This window comes from Somniosus microcephalus, chromosome 8, assembly GCF_052327205.1.
Source record: "Somniosus microcephalus isolate GS21.2 chromosome 8, FLI_Smic_1.0, whole genome shotgun sequence".
NCBI lineage: Eukaryota > Metazoa > Chordata > Chondrichthyes > Squaliformes > Somniosidae > Somniosus > Somniosus microcephalus.
In genome coordinates, this window is record NC_140994.1 from 8,314,334 (window position 1) to 8,336,401 (window position 22,068).

The 22,068-nt window shown below is 48.3% G+C and overlaps 1 protein-coding gene across 3 annotated transcripts in view; it reads left to right on the plus strand.

Moving 5' to 3' along the window:
- Positions 1–3,336: 3,336 nt before the first annotated feature.
- prom2 (prominin 2) overlaps positions 3,337–22,068 on the plus strand; it is a 238,101-nt gene continuing 219,369 nt past the window's right edge. The window contains exons 1-2 of one of the 3 annotated variants that reach the window (XM_085994192.1): positions 3,337–3,426; positions 20,467–20,886. In XM_085994192.1, coding sequence (XP_085850318.1) covers positions 20,649–20,886 — 238 coding nt within the window. In that variant the 5' untranslated portion in view covers positions 3,337–3,426; positions 20,467–20,648. Of the gene's footprint in view, positions 3,427–15,494; positions 15,937–20,466; positions 20,887–22,068 lie in introns of those variants that run through there. The other 2 variants (XM_085994191.1, XM_085994190.1) reach the window with 2 other exon arrangements.

Genomic DNA, 22,068 nt, shown 5'->3' on the forward strand with positions numbered 1-22,068 from the left:
GAAAGGGAGGGAAGTTATTTTAAGAAATTTTAAGTAAGTTTTAAAGTTAAAATTTTTTTTTTTTTTAAAAGGGTTTTCAGAACGGTAGGTAGAAGGAGCAATTGTGGGTGTGTGAATGGAATGTGAGAATGAGTTATGTATGTATGTCCACATATATTCCTTTACGTATATGTATGTATGTTTTATATTCCTTTACTAATGTGTATGAATGTATGTTTTTAATTATGATTTTCCAATAAGTTACTTTCTCTGAAAGTCATAATTAAATAATACATTCATACACATAAGTAAAGGAATATATACATAACACGCAAAGGAATATATACAGACATACATACTTTCAGAAGCTCCACGATAATAAATATCTTCCTCCACAGCCTCTGGAGCAACTGTACCCATGCTTTTTTCATGTGTAAGTTGTAATGACTTGACCTCACTGAAAGCATTAATGAAAGCGGCGAATTATACTGCGCACGCGCTGCCTGTGCAGTCGCACGCGTTCTGCCTCTGAACCCCTTCGTTCAGAGGACAGGAAATGCCGGTTTTCCCCACATGCACTGTGCATGCTGAAAACCGACATTTCATCCAGCCAGATGCGTAAGTACCCCGACCGTACTCGCGCATTTGGAAGGGAATTACTGGGCCAACATTTTACATGTCAATAAAATGAAAAATTTAACAATTGCACGACTTGCCCCCTCGCATCTGCGACTGAGGGTCCAAGGAGGTGCATTGCGCAAGAGGTCATCATCGTACGCATCCTCACACTGTTCCCTTTGGGGAACTGTATGAAGTGGTGGAAGGATTTATGGCCGTGATTAACGCTCATTCCGTGACCGTAACCATCTTTGAACCAGCCATTAGGGTGGTTAGTCCTATGGCGGGAGGGTTTTACGGGCTCCCACAACCCATCTGAGGTGGGGGGGGCCACCAACACCCACGGACGCAAGTATCCCGCTGGATGTCCACCCAGAATTTAAAGTTGGAACTCCGACTCCACTTGCCGGGACTGTCTGGAGTGGGGTTCAAAACCCTACTCCTTCTGGCCCAGCGGCGGGGATGCTTACTGCTACGCAAAAGGCCCACTCCGCACAAAAGGTGACACCCATACGTTTCCTGCGCCTTTTCCCTCCCCGTGACTGGAGCCCTATGCTGCCATTTCACGTTGCTAATCGGATTGGGCCTTTGTCATAGCGGTAGGATCCCCGCTGCTGGGCCAGATCAGCGTAGGGTTTCGAACCCCGCTCCAGACAGTCCCGGCAAGTGGAGTCGGAGCTCCGGCTCTAAATTCTGGGTTGACATCCAGTGGGATATTTGCGTCCGTGGGTGTGGGTGGCCCCCCCTCCTTGTATAGCTTGTGGGAGCCCGTAAAACCCTCCCGCCATAGGACTAACCACCCTAATGCCTGGTTCAAAGATGGTTACGGTCACGGAATGAGCGTTAATCATGGCCATAAATCCTTCCACCACTTCATACAGTTCCCCAAAGGGAACAGTGTGAAGACACGTATGACGACGACATTGCTAAATAAATAAATGGAATTAAAAAAATTCTTTTAGGGCTTTTAAAAGTCTTTAAATTGCTTTAATTCTGTTTAAAACTACTTCAGATTACTCAAAATAATGTAAACATTTAAAAAAGTTTATAAAAGTTACCAAAATCTTCAAAAAACTTCCAAAAACCTATTTAAACTGCTGCTTTGCATGTAAAAAAGCAAAGCAGCTTGACAGAAACATTGGGGGCGTGTCCAGTGAAACTGAGACCTCAAGGGGCATGTCTCACTTGCACTGCACGCTCCTGGCTTCGCGCTGGCTGCACTCCTGGGCGGCGTGACGTCATACGCTGCCCGGGATTCTTCTTCTGGAAACACCAATTCCAGGCGTCCCTGGAGCTGATCGGCAGTAGCGCGGGGTAAGTGTAAATACAGGGCTTGCACGCGCTGCAAGCCCCGTTCTGGAATTTCTGGGCCAATATCTGGTCATTATCATATTGCTGTTTGTGGGATCTTGCTGTGCGCAAATTGGCTGTTGCATTTCCTACATTACAACAGCGGCTCCACTTCAAATAGTACTTCATTGGCTATAAAGCGCTTTGAGACATCTGGTGGTCATGAAAGGCGCTATAGAAATGCAAGTCTTTCTTTCTATCTTATTTCCTGGATTGTTTGCTTCATTGTTCTGCCAAATTCCCCCCTACAACCTCCACCCCCCCCACCCCCGCCCACCAGTCCCACCCCTCCTCCTCCATTCCTGAAGGAGTTGACTTCCTGCTGGCAACACTAGGGCAGGACTTCAGCTCGCAACTTTGACCCCCCTATAACCCTAAATCATTTTTCTGGGTCAGCGCGCTCCCCATTCCACCCAGACGGAGGCCAGTGTTGTAAGGGCGAAGAATTCTGGTGCTGCTGAAGAGTCCCCAGAGATGAGAAGAGGACATTTGCTTTTTGAGGCCTTCGCCAAGTCCCAGGCCAAAAAAAAGGGCCTGGCGGTCGGGAAGAGAAATCTGGTGGCTGGTCAGGGCCCACCTCCCCACCAGCATCTACCTTTAGCCGCAGACAAGGATGAGGCAGCCAGCAGGGGCAGGGAGAGGAAAATTGAGCTCGTGGGTGGAGCGCAGCAGTAGGCCTTTCCCACTTTTCTCGCTGTTATTCAGACTGATTTCGGGGGGGGTGGAGTGGGGAATTGAGAAGGAAAATCCAACCCCCCCCCGCTACCGCCCCCCCAAATATCCGCTAGGAAATACGTTGAGAAGAAGATCTGGGTTTTTGACCATTTCCAGCTGATATCTCTGCATCGTAAGGTTCTGAGGGGGATTGACAGAGTAGACGCTGAGAGATTGTTTCCCCCTGGCTGCAGAGTCTAGAACCAGGGGTCACAGTCTCAGAATAAGGGGTCGGCCATTTAAGACTGAGATGAGGAGGAATTTCTTCACTCAGAGGGTGGTGAATCTTTGGAGGGCTGTGGAGGATCAGTCGTTGAGTATATTCAAATCTGAGATCGATAGATCTTTGGATTCCAGCGGAATCAAGGGATATGGGGATTGGGCGGGAAAGTGGTGTTGAGGTCGAAGCTCAGCCATGGTTCTATTGAGGGGCCGAATGGCCCACTCCTGCTCCTAATCATTATGTCCTTCTGCGCCCAGTGCTGGCACTGAGCTGTCATGTGCTTTTGAAACAAGAGAACGTTTAGTTACACATTAGCAGTGAAAGTTGGATAACAGCCAAGAGGATGAAGGCAATCGTTATCTGTAAAGTCCTGTGAAGGAAATGCATTTTCAAACGTCATTGCTGTGCTTGACAGCCCCTAATAATCTTCAGTCAACCTATAACCAACTACTTCCTTTTCAAAACAAAAGTCTTTTGAGTGTGTAGATATAGTACCTGCTCGCTCCTCGCCACACTCCAGACCTCGATTGCAGCAAGCCCAGGTAAGATCGCTGACAGCACATTAAAAGCTTTTATTTTCTCACTTATTGTGAATGATGTTTGTTGAATTTAAATTTGTATATGAGAATGTATATGTGTGCGGGGTGGAATTCAGTGCAAACAAGTTAGCCGCTCTCTTATATTCATTGATTTCTTTTTTACCTTTTAGCAATTTTCTGAAAGCACCGAAACTTGCCAAGTGTGTCCACAACACTCACTGCGTCACCCGGGTAACTAGCTTTAATGTGCGAGCCCCGGGAGCTTCCCCTTTCCTTGGGCAGAGGTCAGTTCTAGGCACCACCCCACCACCCACCTGCCTACCCCCACCCACCACCCACCTGCCTACCCCCACCCACCACCCACCCGCTCGCCCACCCCCCACCCGTCCACCCACCACCCATCCCCACTACCCGCCCGCCCACCCCCACCCCTACCCCCACCCCCCACCCGCTCGCCACCCCCACCCGCCCGCCCACCCCCCACTCACCCGCCCACCCCCACCCACCCGCCCACCCGCTCGCCACCCACCCACCCGCTTACCCCCACCACCCCACCACTCGCCACCCACCCACCCCCACCCACCAGCCACCCACCACCCACCCGCTCACCCCCACCCACTTACCCCCACCCCCACCCACCCATCCCCACCCACAACTCAGCAGCTCACTCCCACCCCACCCCCCACCCCCACCACCGACCACCCACCCGCCCACCCACTCACCTCCACCCCCACCTCCACCTCTTGCTGTCTCTAGTGAGATCACTTAACTCAGCAAAGACCAGGGATCAAATCTGGGCCTTTCTGCTCTGTGTGGCTTATTACAGGCTGCATCTCCCCACAGAGGAGTCGGGGTGGTGGCTGGTGAGTGGTGAGTGGGGGGGGTGGTGGTGGGTGGGGGGGGTGGTGGTGGGTGGGGCCGGTGGGTGGTGGCTGGTGAGTGGTGAGTGGGGGGGGTGGTGGTGGGTGGGGGGGTGGTGGTGGGTGGGGCCGGTGGGTGGTGGCTGGTGAGTGGTGAGTGGGGGGGGTGGTGGTGGGTGGGGGGTGGGGGGGGTGAGCGGCGGGGGGGTGGGTGGGGCCGGTGGGTGTCGGGGGCGGGGGGGAATGAAGCTCTTATTAATTTAAAATAAGACAGACACACGCCACATCTTTAATTACTTGTTGCGTTAACCAGGTTAATAAGGCCATTAAAAAAAAAGCAAAGGAAACACTGGGGTTCATTTCTAGAGGGATAGAATTGAAAAGCAGAGAAGTGACGTTAAACTGGTATCGAACCTTGGTTAGACCACACTTGGAGTACTGTGATCAGTTCTGGTCTCCATATTATAAAAAGGATATAGAGGAACTTGTGAAATTGAGAAAAAGATTTACTGGGATGATATCAGAATGGAGAGGTTAAACCTATCAGGAAAGACTGAACAGCCTGGGGCTCTTTTCTCTTGAAAAGAGAAGACTGAGAGGTGACCTGATTTTGAAAGGGTTTGTCATAGACTCCAGAATGTCCTGCAAATACTGGGGCCCTAAATATAAGATAATCACTAATAAATCCAATAGGGAATTCAGGAAAAACTTCTTTACCCAGAGAGTGGTGAGAATGTGGAACTCGCTACCACAGGGAGTGGTTGAGGCGAATAGTATAGATACATTTAAGGGGAAGCTGGATAAACACGAGGGAGAAAGGAATAGAAGGTTATGCTGGTAGAGTTCGATAAAGTAGAGTGGGAGGAGGCTCGTGTGGAGAACAAACACTGACATGGACCTGTTGATCCGAATGACCTGTTTCTGTGCTGTTAATACTTTGAACTATTGGACCCTTATGAGCAGAAATGCAAGGAATGCTTTCAAATGGTATTGAAGTTCTTGCTTAGAAATATGCCGGAGTCTGAATGAGCTCAGCATACCGTTCAGAGAATTCCTTGATGCAATTTCTGCGGCCCAGTCACGCTCTCCTACCCGAGGATTCCGGCCCATCCCCACAATGTGCGGTGGGTAGAGGGGGCCCTGCACTGCTCCCACGCCTTTACATGGCGTCAGGTCTAGGGAATCGTCCTCCGACTTTCCCAAGAAATGTTACGCTCGGCTGGATGGTGCACCAGGGTTGCCAACTCTGGTTGGACGTATTTCTGGAGGTTTCACCACAGGACCTCCCGCGCCCAACCGCCCCACCCGGTCAAACAGCCTCTTTTTCTCCAACTCCGATATTTTTATATCTGACAAGCAGAAGTGTTGAAAGAGAATGTAAAGTGCACACAATCCTTTTTAATGCCTCTATGATTTTTCTCTCCCGGTGTTACTCGCAGCTGTGCCCTGGAGATTAATGTTTAATTCCCAGAGACTCCAGGGCAATCCTGGAGGGTTGGTAACTCGCTGTTGTGCTGCTGCATACTAACATGGAGGCTATTGGTTTGTACTTTACATTTACTGAAATGAGCCAGGCCGTTTCGAACATGTTGCCAGGAGTCTAATGGTTTCCTGTCAACATGGCAAGAAACATTTTTTAAAAAACATCTCAAGGAAGAAAACCTTTCTCACCTGGAGTAAAGTGTGTGATTTGCTTTAGCAAATAAAAGACATTTACGGACCTATAATCCTATAATCATGGAGTCATTCGGTCTGAGAGAAAAGATTTTGAAACCAAATCGCTTTAATCTCTAAACTGCTGTTGACTCTGAACTGAGGTATTTAAATTAAGAAGATTATCAAACATTTCATGCCTGATCTAAAATTGTGTACGGAAGTATTATATTTAACTTGACCATTTTATACACTGGGGAAAGGTTTTGACCATCGACAATCTAAACATTGCAATTGAAGGGGGATGGTTTTATCCATTGGGAATCTATACATTGGGAGTGAATGGGAATGGGTTTTACCAATTGGGAATCTATACATTGGGATTGAATGGGAATGGGTTTTATCCATTGGGAATCTATACATTGGGATTCAATGGGAATGGGTTTTATCCATTGGGAATCTATACATTGGGATTGAACAGGAATTTGTTTCACCCATTGGGAATCTATACATTGGGATTGAATGGGAATGGGATTGATCCATTGGGAATCTATACATTGGGATTGGACTGGAATGGGTTTTATCCATTGGGAATCTATACATTGGGATTGAACAGGAATTTGTTTCACCCATTGGGAATCTATACATTGGGATTGAACGGGAATGGGATTGATCCATTGGGAATCTATACATTGGGATTGGACTGGAATGGGTTTTATCCATTGGGAATCTATACATTGGGATTGAATGGGAATGGGTTTGATCCATTGGGAATCTATACATTTGGATTGAACGGGAATGGGATTGATCCATTGGGAATCTATACATTGGGATTGGACTGGAATGGGTTTTATCCATTGGGAATCTATGCATTGGGATTGAATGGGAATGGGTTTGATCCACTGGAATCTATACGATAAGAATGAATGGGAATGGGATTGATACATAAATCTATATAGTGGGGGTGAAAGGGCTTGCTTTATTTGATCTGAATTTTTGTACTCAAGCTGAATTGCACTCAGTGAAGATACATGGACGGTTGAATTAGAATCTTCACTTTTGGAATTAAGACCTATGACTTGGGCAGTGTACGGGGATCTTTACTGGGATGGAGTGGTGTAGTGTAGAGAAAGAAAAGAACTTGCTTTTACATGGAACAAATACATAACACACTGGAAACACTCAGCAGATCAGGCAGTGTCTGTCGGGAGAACACGGACTGATGTTAAAGTGTGGAATACCTCCTCGGAATTGGAATATATTACACTAGCAGGGGGGGCCTGGCGTTGCCAGGGCAGTTTAGAGGGCCGCGTGGTTGACGGCCGGCCGCTGACGCTCCCCCGCTCTGTGTCTCGGTCCAAGCGGTTGTGAGGCCCGGCCCGAGTGACCCCATCGGCCTGAGTGACCCCAACTCACCTCCCGCTCCGGCGGGCCAACGCAGCTGCCCCGCTTGCTGTTGAGGAACAGCAGGGGAAAAAATGGCGGCGAAGTTTCGGGAGGCTGCAGGATTAGGTCCCACCCGTGATGCACCGATTGGTCAACCATCAGGTCACTGAACTGTAGGATTGGTCAACCATCACGTCACTCAACGCTAATGAGCGGTAGGGTTGGTCAACTGCTAATGAGCGGATTTTTGAACGTTTTTTGTATACTGTCCGAACAATTTTTGTCTGACCAAAAAGTAAATATACCTATGACACTCCCCTGATCATCAGCTTTCTTTTGATATAACATATGTGTAGGTACGCTCTATAACTTTTGAGTGTATAGCGGACAGACAGACATACAGACATACATACAGACATACATACAGACATACAGACAGACAGACATAATATAGATAGATAGATAGATAGATAGATATGAACATCATTTAATGTCTTTCATTTCTTTGATTTCTCTCATTATACCTCTTTCTTCCCGTGTGCAAATCCGTTCTGCCATTTAGATAGATTGGCAGCTAACATAAAAGGGAATCTAAAGGTCTTCTGCTGGCATATTAACATTATTAAAAGGGTTGTCAGAGGACCGAGGGGCAGATTAGGGACCAAAATGGAAATCCATTGGTGGAGGCAGAAGGCATGGCTGAGGTACTAACTGAGCATTTTGCATCAGTCTTCACCAAGGAAGAGGACTTGCCAAAGCTATGATAAACGAGGAGGTTGCCGGGATACTGGATGAGATAAAAATAGATAAATAGCAGGTACTAGAAAGGCTGGCGGTAATTAAAGTGGATAAGTCACTCAGTCCGGATGGGAAGCATCCCAGGTTACTGAGGGAAGTAAGGGTAGAAATTGCGGAGGTGCTGGTCACAATCTTCCCGTCCCCCTTAGATACAGGGGTGGTGCCAAAGGACTGAAGGATTGCAAATGTTACACCTTTGTTCAGAAAAGTGGAGAAGGATAAACCTGGCAATTATAGGTCAGGCAGTTTACTGCCGGTGGTGGGGAAACTTTCGGAAACAATAATCTGGGAGAATATTAACAGCCACTTGGACAAGTGTGGACTAATAAAGGAGAGCCAGCACGGATTTGTTAAGGGCAAATCGTGTTTGACTAACTTGATTGAGTTTTTTGATGAGGTAACAGAGAGGGTGGATGAGGGCAGTGCAGTTGATGTTGTGTATATGGACTTGCAAAAGGCGTTTGATAAAGTACCACATATTAGGCTTGTTGGCAAAACTGAAGTCCATGGGATAAAAGGGGCAGTAGCAGCATGGACACAAAATTAACTAAAAGATAGAAAACAGAGAGTTGTGGTGAATGGCTGTTTTTTTGACTGGAGGGTGGTATACAGTGGAGATCGCCAGGGTTCAATACTAGGACCACTGCTGTTTCTGATACACATTAATGACTTGGACTTGGGGGTACAGGGCACAATTTCAAAATTTGCAGATGACCCGAAACTTGGAAGTGTAGTAAACAGTGAGGAAGATAGTGACAGACTTCAAGAAGACATCGACAGGCTGGTGGAATGGGCGGACACGTGGCAAATGAAATCCAACACAGAGAAATGTGAGGTGATACATTTTGGTAGGAAGAATGAGGAGAGACCAGACACACTAAAAGGTACAATGTTAAAGGGGGTGAAGAACAGAGCGACCTGGGGGGGTTTGTGCACAAATCTGTGAAGGTGGCAGGAGAGGTTAACAAAGCAGTTAATGAAGCACATGGGATCCTGGGCTTTATAAACAGAGGCAGAGAGTACAAAAGACAGGAAGTTCTGCTAAACCTTTATAAAACACGAGTTTGACCCCAGCTGGTGTATTGTGTCCAATTCTGGGCTCCGCACTTTCGGAAGGACGTGGAGGCTTTGGAGAGGGTGCAGGAGAGATTTACTAGAATGGTTCCAGGGATGTGGGATTATAGTTACGTGGATAGACTGGAGAAGCTGAGGTTGTCCTCCTTGGAGAAGGCCAAGAGGAGATTTGATAGAGGTGTTTAAAATCATGAAGGGTTTAGATGGAGTAAATAAAGAGAAACTGTTTCCAATGGCTGAAGGGTCGATAACAGATTTAAGGTGATTGTCAAAAGAACCAGAGGCGACATGAGGAAAAACTATTTTACACAACGTGTGGTTAGGATTTGGAATGCGCTGCCTGATAGGGCGGTGGAAACAGATTCATTAGTAGCCTTCAAAAGGGAATTGGATAAATACTTGAAGGAGAAAAAATTGCAGGGATATGTGGAAAGAGCGGAGGAGAGGGACTGCTCTTCGAAAGAGCCGGCGGAAACCCAATGGGCTGACGGGCCTCCTCCTGTGCTGTACTATTCTATGATTCAATTTAACCATCTCCTGTTCTCCACCATAGAATCATAGAACGGTTACAGCACAGAAGGAGGCCATTCAGCCCGTCAAGCCTGTGCTGGGTCTCTGCTAGTCCCACTCCCCGCCCTTTCCCCGTAGCCCTACAAATTTTTTCCTTCAGGTACTTATCCAATTCCCTTTTGAAAGCCACAATTGAATCTGCCTCCACCACCCTTTCAGGCAGTACATTCGAGATCCTAACCACTCGCTGCGTAAAAAAGTTTTTCCTCATGTCGCCTTTGGTTCTTTTCCCAATCACCTTAAATCTGTGTCCTCTGGTTCTCGACCCTTCCACCAATGGGAACAGTTTCTCTCTATCTACTCTGTCTAGACCCCTCATGATTTTGAACAACTCTATCAAATCTCCTCTCAACCTTCTCTGCTCTAAGGAGGACCCCTGCTCCTCCAGTCTCTCCACATAACTGAAGTATCTCATCCTCTCCTCGTTCTTCCTACCAAAATGTATCACTTCGCACATTTCTGTATTAAATTTCATCTGCCACGTGTCCGCCCATTTCACCAGCCTATCTATGTTGTCTTGAAGTCTATCACTATCCTCCTCACTGTTCACTATACTTCCAAGTTTTGTGTCATCTGCAAATTTTGAAATTGTGCCCTGTACACCCAAGTCCAAGACATTAATATATATCAAGAAAAGCAGTGGTCCCAGTACCGACCCCTGGGGAACACCACTGTATGCCTTCCTCCAGTCCGATAGACAACCGTTCACCACTACTCTCTGTCTCCTGTCACTTAGCCAATTCCGTATCCAAGCTGCCACTGTCCCTTTTATTCCATGGGCTTCAACTTTGATGGCAAGCCTATTATGTGGCACTTTATCAAATGCCTTTTGGAAATCCATGTACACCATGTCAACCGCATTGCCCTCATCAACCCTCTCTGTTACCTCATCAAAAAACTCGAGCAAGTTAGTTAAACACGATTTGCCTTTAACAACTCCATGCTGGCTTTCCTTAATTAATCCACCCCTATCCAAGTGACTGTTAATTTTGCCCCCGATTACTGTTTCTAAAAGCTTCCTCACTACCGAGGTTAAACTGACTGGCCTGTAGTTGCTGGGTTTATCTTTACACCCTTTTTTGAACAATGGTGTAACATTTGCAATTCTCCAGTCCTCTGGCACCACCCCCGTATCTAAAGAGGATTGGAAGATTATGGCCAGTACCTCCGCGATTTCCACCCTCAATTCCCTCAGCATCCTCGGATGCATCCCATCCGGACCTGGTGACTTATCTACTTTAAGTACAGCCAGCCTTTCTAGTACCTCCTCTTTATCAATTTTTATCTCATCCAGTATCTCTCCGACCGCCTCTTTCACTATCACCAGGCCATTCTGTTTCTATTTCCCCTATGTGATTTGTTTTATTTTTTACCCCTCTTCCCTTCCCCTTGCCCTTTGTTCTGCTCCTTTTAAAATTCTGTTCATCTGGTTAATTTCTCTCTCCCTGCCCTACATCAGGGAACTGAAACTGATTAGAACGCCGCTCCTTAGCCTGGACCACTAATTCAACCTGGGACCTCGCTGCTCCAAATTAATCTGGCCTTTTCCGCATGCCCGATTTTAATCGCTCCACCATTGGCGGCCATGCCTTCAGCTGCCTGGGCCCTGAGCTCTGGAATTCCCTCCCTAAACCTCTCTGCCTCTCTCTCTCCTCCTTTAAGATGCTCCTTAAAACCGACCTCTTTGACCAAGCTTTTGTTCTCCTGTCCTGATATCTCCTTACGTGGCTCGGTGTCAAATTTTGTTTGATAATCGCCCCTGTGAAGCACCTTGAGACGTTTTACTACGTTAAAGGCACTATATAAATACAAGTTATTGTTGTTGTATCATTCTGGGTGATGCCTTTAACCCACCAATTTCGTGTAGGGGACCTCTTTGTTTTCTCCTTCTTGGTTTTGCCATGCCAAGCAGGAATTTAAACCTAATTCAGATTCATAGCCTGATCTTGGGTTTAAGCCAGGGTCACAGGCTGGGTTGTTAGCTTATAAATAGTTAAGTGAACATACGAACATACGAGCATACGAATTAGGAGCAGGAGTCGGCCTCTCGGCCCCTCGAGCCTGCTCCATTCAATAAGATCATGGCTGATCTGATTACTCCACATTCCCGCCTACCCCCGATAACCTTTCACCCCCGGTAACCTTTCACCCCTTGCTTATCAAGAATCTATCTACCTCTGCCTTAAAAATATTCAAAGACTCTGCTTCCACCGCCCTCTGAGGAAGAGAGTTCCAAAGACTCACGACCCTCTGTGAGAAAAAAATTCTCCTCCTCTCTGTCTTAAATGGGCGACCCCTTATTTTTAAATAGTGACCCCTAGTTCTAGATTCTCCCACAAGAGGAAACATCCTCTCCACATCCACCCTCAGGATCTTATATATTTTAATCAAAAGTGACTGTTGTGATTTCCCCTCCCCGTGGAGAAGTGTCTTAGCATGACTCGCATCTCGAATTGGTGTGAAAATGGTCAAGTAACCCAAATTGTGGAGAAATGTGGCCACAAACATACGCTGTCACAAGTTTTAGCTGTTGTCCCAAACTTGTTGCTAACTTTTTCCTTTCCATTCTCGTAACATATTTTTTTCGCACTTTTATATGCTCTTGAGTTTAAAAAGTTGACGGGCGATCCAATCAAAGTGTTTAAAATGATAAAGGGATCCAATAGGGCAGATACAGAGGAACTATTTCCTCTGATGGGGAAATCCAGAACAAGGGGGCACAATCTTAAAATTAGAGCTAGGCTGTTTGGGAGTGAAAGCAAGAAGCACTTTTTCACACAAAGATTTAGTGAAAATCTGGAACTCTCTCCCCCCAAAGGCTGTGGATGCTGAGGGCCAATTGAAATATTCAAGGCTGAGATCGATAGATTTTTGTTGGGCAAGAGTATCGAGGGATACGGAGCAAAGGCGGGTCAATGGGGTTGAGGTACAGATCAGCCGTGATCTAACTGAATGGCGAAACAGGTTTGAAAGGCTGACTGGCCTCCTCCTGTACATCTACACTCCTTATGCCCTGATCACCAGTTCTCATCACACTCCCTGCACACTGAGGACAAGGTGCAGGAGGTGTATGCGAATGTTTCGATGGCCTGACCCCACAGAGTCCAGCAGGGTCGAGAACAGGGCACCAGCACAGACAACGCAGCCTCTCCCTCCACCCACCTCCCCCCGCCTCACCTCAAATAAGGGAATTGGTCCTGAACAGGCGGGCCGGACCTTGGTTTAAGGTGTCGCCTGAAAAACAGCACTTTCAGCAATGCAGCACACCCTTCGCATTTCAGTGACGTGTCAGCCCAGATTCTGTGCTCAAGTCAGAGTGGGATTGAGCCCACAACCTTCTGACGCACGGACTAATTGAGCTACGCTGACACTTATAAAGAAGCCAAAAAAGGGAACATTTGTTAACTGGAACAGTGACCAGTTAGGAATGCAGTCTTTCTTTTAAATTCATTCCTGGGATGTGAATGTCACTGACAAGGCCATCCCTATCTGCCCTTGAGAAAGTGGTGACATGCTTACTGCCTGTTTAAAAGCAGGTCGGAGACAACGACATTGGTGTAGGACTGGAGTCACATGAGCCAGACCAGGTAACGACGGCACATTTCTATCTTCAAACATTTGGGTTTCTAACGACATTCCCTTTTGCTAATCCCAGCTTTTTATTTCCAGATTTTATTTAAAACTGAACTCAGGTTCCCAAACTGCCATGGTGGGCTTTGAACTCGGTGTTCTTGAGCTTACTAGTCTAGTACCATAACCACCTGTCTCGGGGGTTAGAATGGAGAAATTGATAGCCGACAGCTCAGTTATAGGTGATGTGATGCAGTTGTAGGCGTGAGCCTTTGGCGCAGTGGTAACAATCCCGTCTCTGGGCCGGAAGGTGCAGGGTTCGGAACACCATTTGCAGACGTCCCGGTGATTGGAAACCGGCGCTCCAGCTCAGAATTCCTTATCTGAGGAAGGATGTTCTTGCCATGGAGGGAGTTCAGCGAAGATTCACCAGGCTGATACCTGGGATGGCAGGAATGACGTATGAGGAGAGATTGGGTCGATTGGGCTTATACTCGCTAGAGTTTAGAAGAATGAGAGGGGATCTCATTGAAACTTACAAAATTCAAACAGGACTAGACAGACTAGATGCAGGAAGGTTGTTCCCGATGGTCGGGGGAGTCCAGAACCAGGGGTCACAGTCTAAAGATAAGGGGTAAGCCATTTAGGACTGAGATGAGGAGGAATTTCTCCACCCAGAGAGTGGTGAACCTGTGGAATTCTCTACCACAGAAGACAGTTGAGGCCAATTCATTAAATATATTTAAGAAGGAGTTGGATATATTTCTCAAGGCTAAAGGGATCAAGGGAAATGGGGAGAAGGCAGGGACAGGGTACTGAGTTTGGCTGATCAGCCATGATCTCATTGAATGGCAGAGCAGGCTCGAGGGGCTGAATGGCTTACTCATGCTCCTATCTTCTATGTATCTATGACATCCAGCGGGATACTTGCGTCCGGTGGGTGTGGGTGGCCCCCGCCCCCCCTCCTCATCGTATGGGTTGTGGGAGCCCATCAAACCCTCCCGCCGTATCGGACTAACTCCCCCCCCACCCCCCCATCAGCTGGGAGAAAGTCGGTTACGGCCATGGAAGGAGCATTTACGCAGCCCGTCAGACTGTTAATCAGCCTGTGGCTCCTTCCGCCACTTCACACTGTTCCACAAAGGGGGCAGCGAGAAGACAGGAAATGAGGAAGCGGTCGCAGTTGCAGAGTGGCAGGACATCATTCAGAAGAGCTAGGGGGAGAAATTGGGTTGAGCCGCAAATGGGGCGCCAAGTTCGCCTGGGTGCCGGATTTAGCGCAGCGTTTGGAGCAGTAGCGACCGCCGGAAATTCAGCTTGAGCGCCCCAAGAGTGACACGGGGCGAGGCTTGAGGCGCTCCGCATCCCTCTTAGGGCGCTGAAACTGAATATCGCAGTGCAACGTGCCACAGCGCCACACGCTGCGGCACGGCGCGCTGCGGTACTGCAGGCCTTTCTCCCATTCTTAAGGGGGAGGGGCCTGCACCAGTGCGATCGGAGATCGCAAATGCCAGCAAAAGAGCCCGGCACCGAGGAGAAGTGCCGGGCTCTCGGAAAACAGCCGGCAATGCCGCGGGGGGCGATCAGGAGGCCGGGGACGGAGGTGCTGGCAGGCGGCCACCGAAAAAAACGGCCGCCCTGCACCTCCACCTTAATTTGCGTCACTGCCGCCACAGGAAGGCCCCATGAACCGGGCGCCATTTGCGAACAGCGCTACAGAGGCGGTCGCTGCCAAATATCGCGATCGGGGCGGTAGCGGGGCGCTGCGCACACCGATGACGTCATCGGAGGCGGCGCAGCGCAACAGGTTAACGCTGCCATTAGCGCCCCAGCTAAATATCGTGGGAGGCGCGGCCAGTGGCGCTAAAGCCACTGAGTGCCCTCTTTAGGCGCTAACTGGTGGCGCAGCCCACCGAATTTCTAGGCCCTTGTATTTGTGCTGTAAAAGGGCACAGGTCAGTATCGCATGGGGCTCTGGTCACCTGACCACAGGAAGGCTATCATTGTCCTTGAGAGGATATGGAGGAACCACGATGACGCAGAGTATTCGAAACTTAAATTATGAGAAAAGTTAAATTAATTTGAGCTTCTTCCCGTTGGATTGGAGGAAAGTTTATTGACATTTTCCAGATAATGAAAAGTGAGGGAAACGCCTTTCCTGATTGTGCAAAGGGGGACGAGCCAGCTTGTGGAAAGTTCTGTGAAACTAATTTGGAAAGAGAAAATTATGTTGTAAACCTCTGAACTGTCAGGAAGATCCTGTAATTTTTTTCACCCCAAGGTTAATAATTTACCAAGGGAGCGAATAGTACGAGAGGCTGCTGGGAGTAATAATTATTCCGTGTGTTGTTTTTTAAGATTGCTTAATGCATTTGGGTCAGACTCCTCTGTTTACCATTTGAACGGGTTTAACAATCCCATTAAAACAGCCACGTTTGAAAAGCTGCAGGAATGTGAAGGAGCTGGATCAAAGGAAGACAGCAGAGTAGAGACTGATAAAAAAAAGATTTGAGGGAAATGTCAAAGTTTGGGGCTGAGTGCAAGGAAAGAAATGAGTAACATGGGCCAGGTAATGAAATGAAGCCAGAAGCCGAGAGAACAGGTAATCCCCAGACCCCCGAGACAGGGGTTATTTCATTCTAATATGTACTTTTATATTATCAATGTTGTTTATACCTGTATATTTTTAGCTGGGTCAGAAATAATGATATAAGCGGGAATTTTAATGGGGGCGGGGGTGGGAGGGGGGCTGTTGAGATGATGGGGGGGTGAGATGATGGGGGGGATTGAGATGACGGGAGGGGGGTTCTCATGTACACAGGAGGAGGCCATGCAGCCCCTCGAGCCTGTTCCGCCATTCAATGAGATCGCGGCTGATCTGTATCCTATGTTCCCTGTAATTTCTTCTGGCCCTGCGCGGCCCCTTTAAGGAGCTGCACGGGCCATTCAAGGTATCTCGCATGTGCGGTTTTTACATTGAAATGCTGGAAGCCGGCTGCGCGGATTCCTTGAAGTAGTGCGTGGCCCTGCTGTTGTGTATGTACCTTTAAGGGAATAACTGGTCTCAGACTGCAGTACCGGCAGTGACCACCCCTGTATAAAAGGCCCTAGCAGGCTTCTGTAGTTTCAGTTTCCAGGTTGTCTCCATTCCGTAAAGACTTGTTATAATCAACTCCTGCAGTCCGTGTCTCAATTATACACGGACATAATACTGGCGGCGAGTAAGAAACGAACTTACCTGCAACTCGGCAGCACCTCAGACGACGTTATTGAAGGTCGAAGCCAGAAGAAAGAAAAAATAATAATCCAAAGAAACTCGAGAAACGGGCGTCGACCGTGGGCAACCGCCCTCCAAATCATCGAATTGAAAAGTGCAGGAGAGACTGTCGAGAGCCAGGTTTGGTTCTCCAGTCTGTGGTTTCTCAGCTAATCGGGCTGGTGGCAGGTCGTGCACTGATCCTTCCTGGGCTGCGGCGGGCTAGAGCTCGATCGGGTGGCTCTGCAACGGGGCCGGGCAGCGAGTCGGGAAGCAAAGAGAGAGAGAGAGAGGGTGGAGCACACAGGGCACGGCCGGTGCTTCGAAGCCGGGCAGTGTTCGGACCTAAGAAGAGGGAGGGAAGTGTCCCAGAGGGTCCGCTCCACGACGGGAACGGTTCTTCAATTAACGGAGCAAATATTGGAGCGCGATAGAAAAATAAAAATACCGCGGAGAGCGGCGTTGGCAGCAGCGATCGGGGAGGCGCGAAGACCATAGGGCATCGCCATTACAGGATAGTAAAATAAATATAATCGCCAGCAACAGCGTTGGCAGCAGCGGCAGCGGCGGGAAAGCGCGGGAGGCGCCATCTTAACTCGGCGGGGAAGAAGGAAAAGTGTGGGAGGCGCCATTTTGATCCGTCGGGGATGAAGGCAAAGCGCGGGAGGCGGCATCTTAGATTTTCAAGATGCCAAAGACTGGCGATATCACTGCCTTCGATAATGCAATAGAAGACTGGACCACGTATGTGGAAAGAGTCGAGGTATATTGCGAGGCAAACGAAATAGCCGATGAGAAAAAGGCATCGGTATTGCTAAATTTAATGGGCGCAAGAACGTACGGCCTATTGTGGGACCTGATTACTCCAGCCAAACCGAAGGCGAAGAGTTTTAACGAAATTGTTGCTATCCTACAGGAACACCTAAATCCTACACCGCTGCTGATAGCAGAAAGATTTAAATTCCACCCAAATTGAAGGATAGAGTGCTCAATGAGCTTCATGAGGGTCATCTGGGAGGGGTAAAAATGAAGAACTTAGCCAGAGCGTTTGTGTGGTGGCCGGGAATCGATAGAGAAATCGAAGAGATGACCAAGAGCTGTACAGGATGCCAGAAGGTCCAAAACGCCCCACCACAAGCCCCTCTACATCCATGGGAGTGGCCCTCATCTCCATGGCAAAGGGTGCACATTGATTTTGCTGGTCCCTTTATGGACTCGATGTTTTTAATTGCGGTGGATGCACATTCAAAGTGGCCAGAGGTAATAAAAATGTCCTCAACCACCACAGAAAAAACTATCACAGTTTTACGAACCATATTCGCCAGGAATGGGCTGCCTGAACAGATTTGCTCTGACAATGGACCACAGTTTGTGTCTGAAGAGTTCCGGAGGTTCTTAAAGAACAATGGTGTTAAGCATTACACATCCGCCCCATATCATCCAGCCACTAATGGATTGGCCGAGAGGTTTGTTCAAACATTCAAGAAGGCTATCAAGGCAATGTGTAATGAAGATATGCCCCTACAACACAAGGTGGATAACTTCTTGTTTGCCTACCGGAATGCGACACATGCGGTTACCAACCAAACTCCAGCCATGATGTTCTTCAATCGAAGACTACGATGCCGCTTGGATTTGGTTAAGCCAAACGTCAGAAGAGATGTGGAGAACAGGCAGTTTCAGAATATGAATGAAAGGCCGACCAGGAGTTTTAAGATAGGTCAACCAGTTTTGGCCCGGGACTACCGCACAGCGAAATGGCAGCCAGGAACGATCTGTACACGGCAAGGACCTCTAATGTATACCGTGGACGTTGGAGTGAGCATTGTAAGACGCCATGCTGACCAGATTCTAGAGTCACTGGAAAAAGTCAACTCCACACCACGATCTGATACACCTGGCGATGAAACCGAAGTACCAATTGCATCTACCGCAGAATCGGTGATATTGGAAGCAGACGAACCAAACAACGACATTGATCCCGACTCAACCTTGCCAGAAGAACCTGATATCCCAAAGAGGCATTATCCAGACAGAATCAGGAAGCCTCCTCAAAGACTGAACTTATAATTGCTTAACTTCAACCAATGTAACTAGCAACCGTAATTGTAATTAGTTATTATTTAGTTGTTAAATGAATGTTATGTGCTGTTTATCTAAAAGGGGAGGAATTGTTGTGTATGTACCTTTAAGGGAATAACTGGTTTCAGACTGCAGTACCGGCAGTGACCACCCCTGTATAAAAGGCCCTAGCAGGCTTCTGTAGTTTCAGTTTCCAGGTTGTCTCCATTCAGTAAAGACTTGTTATAATCAACTCCTGCAGTCCGTGTCTCAATTATACACGGACAAAATACCTGCGGCTGCGCATCTTACAGGGAACACTGTCTGTATCCGAACGCCATCCACCCGCCTGGGCTTCATATCCCTGAATACCCTTGTCTAGCTAAAATCTATCGTTCTCAGATTTGAAATTATTAATTGTCCCCAGCATCTACTGCTTTTTGTGGGAGAGAGTTCCACACTCCTACCACCCTTTACATGAAGAAGTGTTTCCTAACTTCTCTCTTGAATGGCCTGGCTCTGATTTTAAGGTTATGTCCCCTTGTTCTAGACTCTCTCGCGCAGCATTTCCGTCATGTTCCCTTTGGCAACATTTTAACAAGCCCCAAATCAAGCAGGGGAAGGCCGCCTGCCCCAGAGGGCCTAATTTTAACGGCAAGGTCGTCCGCAAGTGATGCAATCGGGATGTGCACGCAATTTTAACCCTGGGCTTGACAAAGGCCAGCGCGGCCTCAAACCTGCCAGGGAAAGCCAGGGGCAGCCTGGATCCCGGGGCCCAGGAGGCCCAGGTATGTCTAATTTATTGTTCCTTTTTTGAAGGTTCCTGTGAGGAGTGGGAAGACACCTCCTGGCCCCACAAGGATACCTTGTGCCTTCCCCGCCAACCCCCCCAGCCCATCCCGTTCCCCGATCACAGACTTGCCGTTTCCCCCACCGATTCCTTACTAACCCACCCGTTTCCGCAGGTCCTCGGCAGTGTGGTTGTGCTGGTTATTTGCTGAGATGGAGCTGTATTTAACCCCCCGCCCCGTCCCTGTAAGGCCGCTGCTCAATACTCCATGTGGGCCATGGCCTGAATAGGCAACACACTGAGGTCAGTTAGAGGCTAATTGCAAGGGGTATTTCATTAGACTTTCCGCTGGTTGCAAATCCCCAGCGCTGGTCCCCGGGGGAGAGACCGCGCTACCAAGGCCAACAAAACCCTAACTCTCGGGACGCGGGCTTTGCTGGCAAAGTTGACATTTATTGGCCATTCCTCATGTCCCTGAGAAGGTGGTGATGGGCCTTCTTCTTGGTTTGATACAACTGGGGGACTTGCTGGGCGACTTCAGAGGATAGTTAAGAGTTAACCAGTGAGGGACTGGGACATCAGCCAGACTGCGTAAGGACGGCAGGTTTCCTTCCCTGAAGAACATTAGTGAACCAGTTGGGTTTTTACAGCAGTACTGACAGGTTTGTGGAACCACTTTTACCGATACCTGTATTTTGAACTGAATTCAGCTTCTCAAACTGGCACGATAAGATTTGAATTCATCTTCCCTGTGATTACCAGTCCAGTAACATAACCACGGTAACCAGTAGCAGGAAAGGGCTGACTTTGTTCCTTTTTGTAAATATATACTTTTGACACTTTTTAAATGTGACATCCGTAGTATAACAGGCACTTGCTAGATGCAAGACTTATATATTTTGTGAATAGATGTTTAGTAAATTAAAAAAAGAAAGAAATATTTAGTAAACAAAGCATTATATGCAAATAACGAAATAGGAAGCAAATTGCATTGTTCAGTAACATTTATTTATTTATTTTGATAGCACAACTGTACATCGACAGAACACCCTCTCTGCGTTCCGACGTGTGGAACCAAGGCCTGGCACGCTGAGAAGAATCACTGCAGCTCTGGAAAAAAGAGTTTTTATTGTAAACTAGACTTTGACAAAAAGAGAAAAGGAAGATCAGCTTCGGGGCGTTACCAGGTTTCTTCCCTGTGTCTGCCATGGCTTTCCGTTGGCACATCGCCCACTCCGGGCTGGGACTGCTGGTGTTCGCGACACTCACCTGTTTCCAGCTGTCTGCAGCCACACAAAGCTGCAGCAGGAGCCAGAACAATTTCAGCAGCATCCCCGAAGCCCAGTACAGCAGCAATCCCATCCCCGCTTCTGGGGAGATAACGGTCCTTTACCGCATGGTGCACATCTTCCTCGATATGGTCCAACCAAACCCCTTCCCAACAGGTGAGGAGCCTCCTATTGTACTGACCAGCGAATCGGGCAACAGGTAAATGTAACATAGGAAGGGAAGCGATGTAGCCAAAGAACCAGGGTTGCTAGCGCCAAGCAATGCAAACTTTTAAAGAGAGAAACTCCCACCGAGAGTTCTCTTAAGAACATAAGAAATAGGAGCAATAGTCGGCCATTCCAGTAGCCTGCTCCGCCATTCAATAAGATCATGGCTGATCTTCGACCTCAACTCCACTTGGTGGAGCAGCCAGAGTTCCTGCCCCCTCCCCCGACCGGCGAGATGCCACTGAGTGCTGGCTCAGCATTCGCAATTCCCCAGCATTATCTAAAATGAGGCCCAACCCAACCATTAACGTGACTCGGGCTTCTCGCCAGGTTCAGAAAGTGGAGATGGGGGAGGGGGGGGAGGGGGGCGGTGTGGTGTAACGCAATCACACCACCCACTGCCCGCTCGATCTTCACCCAAAGTCAACATTGGCCCTCTCTGTCTCTAAGTCTTTAAGAGAAGGCTAAGGCTCATGGAACCAATGGGTAATTATTTGGACTTCGAACAGAGGTTGTCTCAGCCCCTGCCTCAGCTTATCTGCTGCTGAAACCCTCATTCATGCCTCTGTTACCTCTCGGCTTGGCTAGCCCCACGCTCTCCTGGGCGGCCTCCCATCCCAACCCTCTCCAGAAACATCAGCTCATCCAAAACTCTGATGCCCGTTCCTAACTCGCACCGAGTCCTGTTCACCCATCATCCCCTGTGCTCACTGACCTACATTGGATCCCAGTCTGGCAATGCCTTGATTTTAAAATTCTCATCCTTGTTTTCAAATCCCTCCATGGCCTCGCCCCTCCCTATCTCTGTAACCTCCTCCAGCCCCACAACCCTCTGAGATATCTGCGCTCCTCCAATTCTGGCCTCTTGCCCATCCCCGATTTCCATCGCTCCACCATTGGCGGCCGTGCCTTCAGCTGCCTGGGCCCTAAGCTCTGGAATTCCCTCCCTAAACCTCTCCGCCTCTCTCTCCTCCTTTAAGACGCTCCTTAAAACCTTCCTCTTTTTGGTCACCTGTCCTAATATCTCTTTATGTGGCTCGGTGTCACATTCTGTTTGATAATCGCTCCTGTGAAGTGCCGTGGGACGTTTTACTACGTTAAAGGCGCTATATAAATACAAGTTGTTGCTGT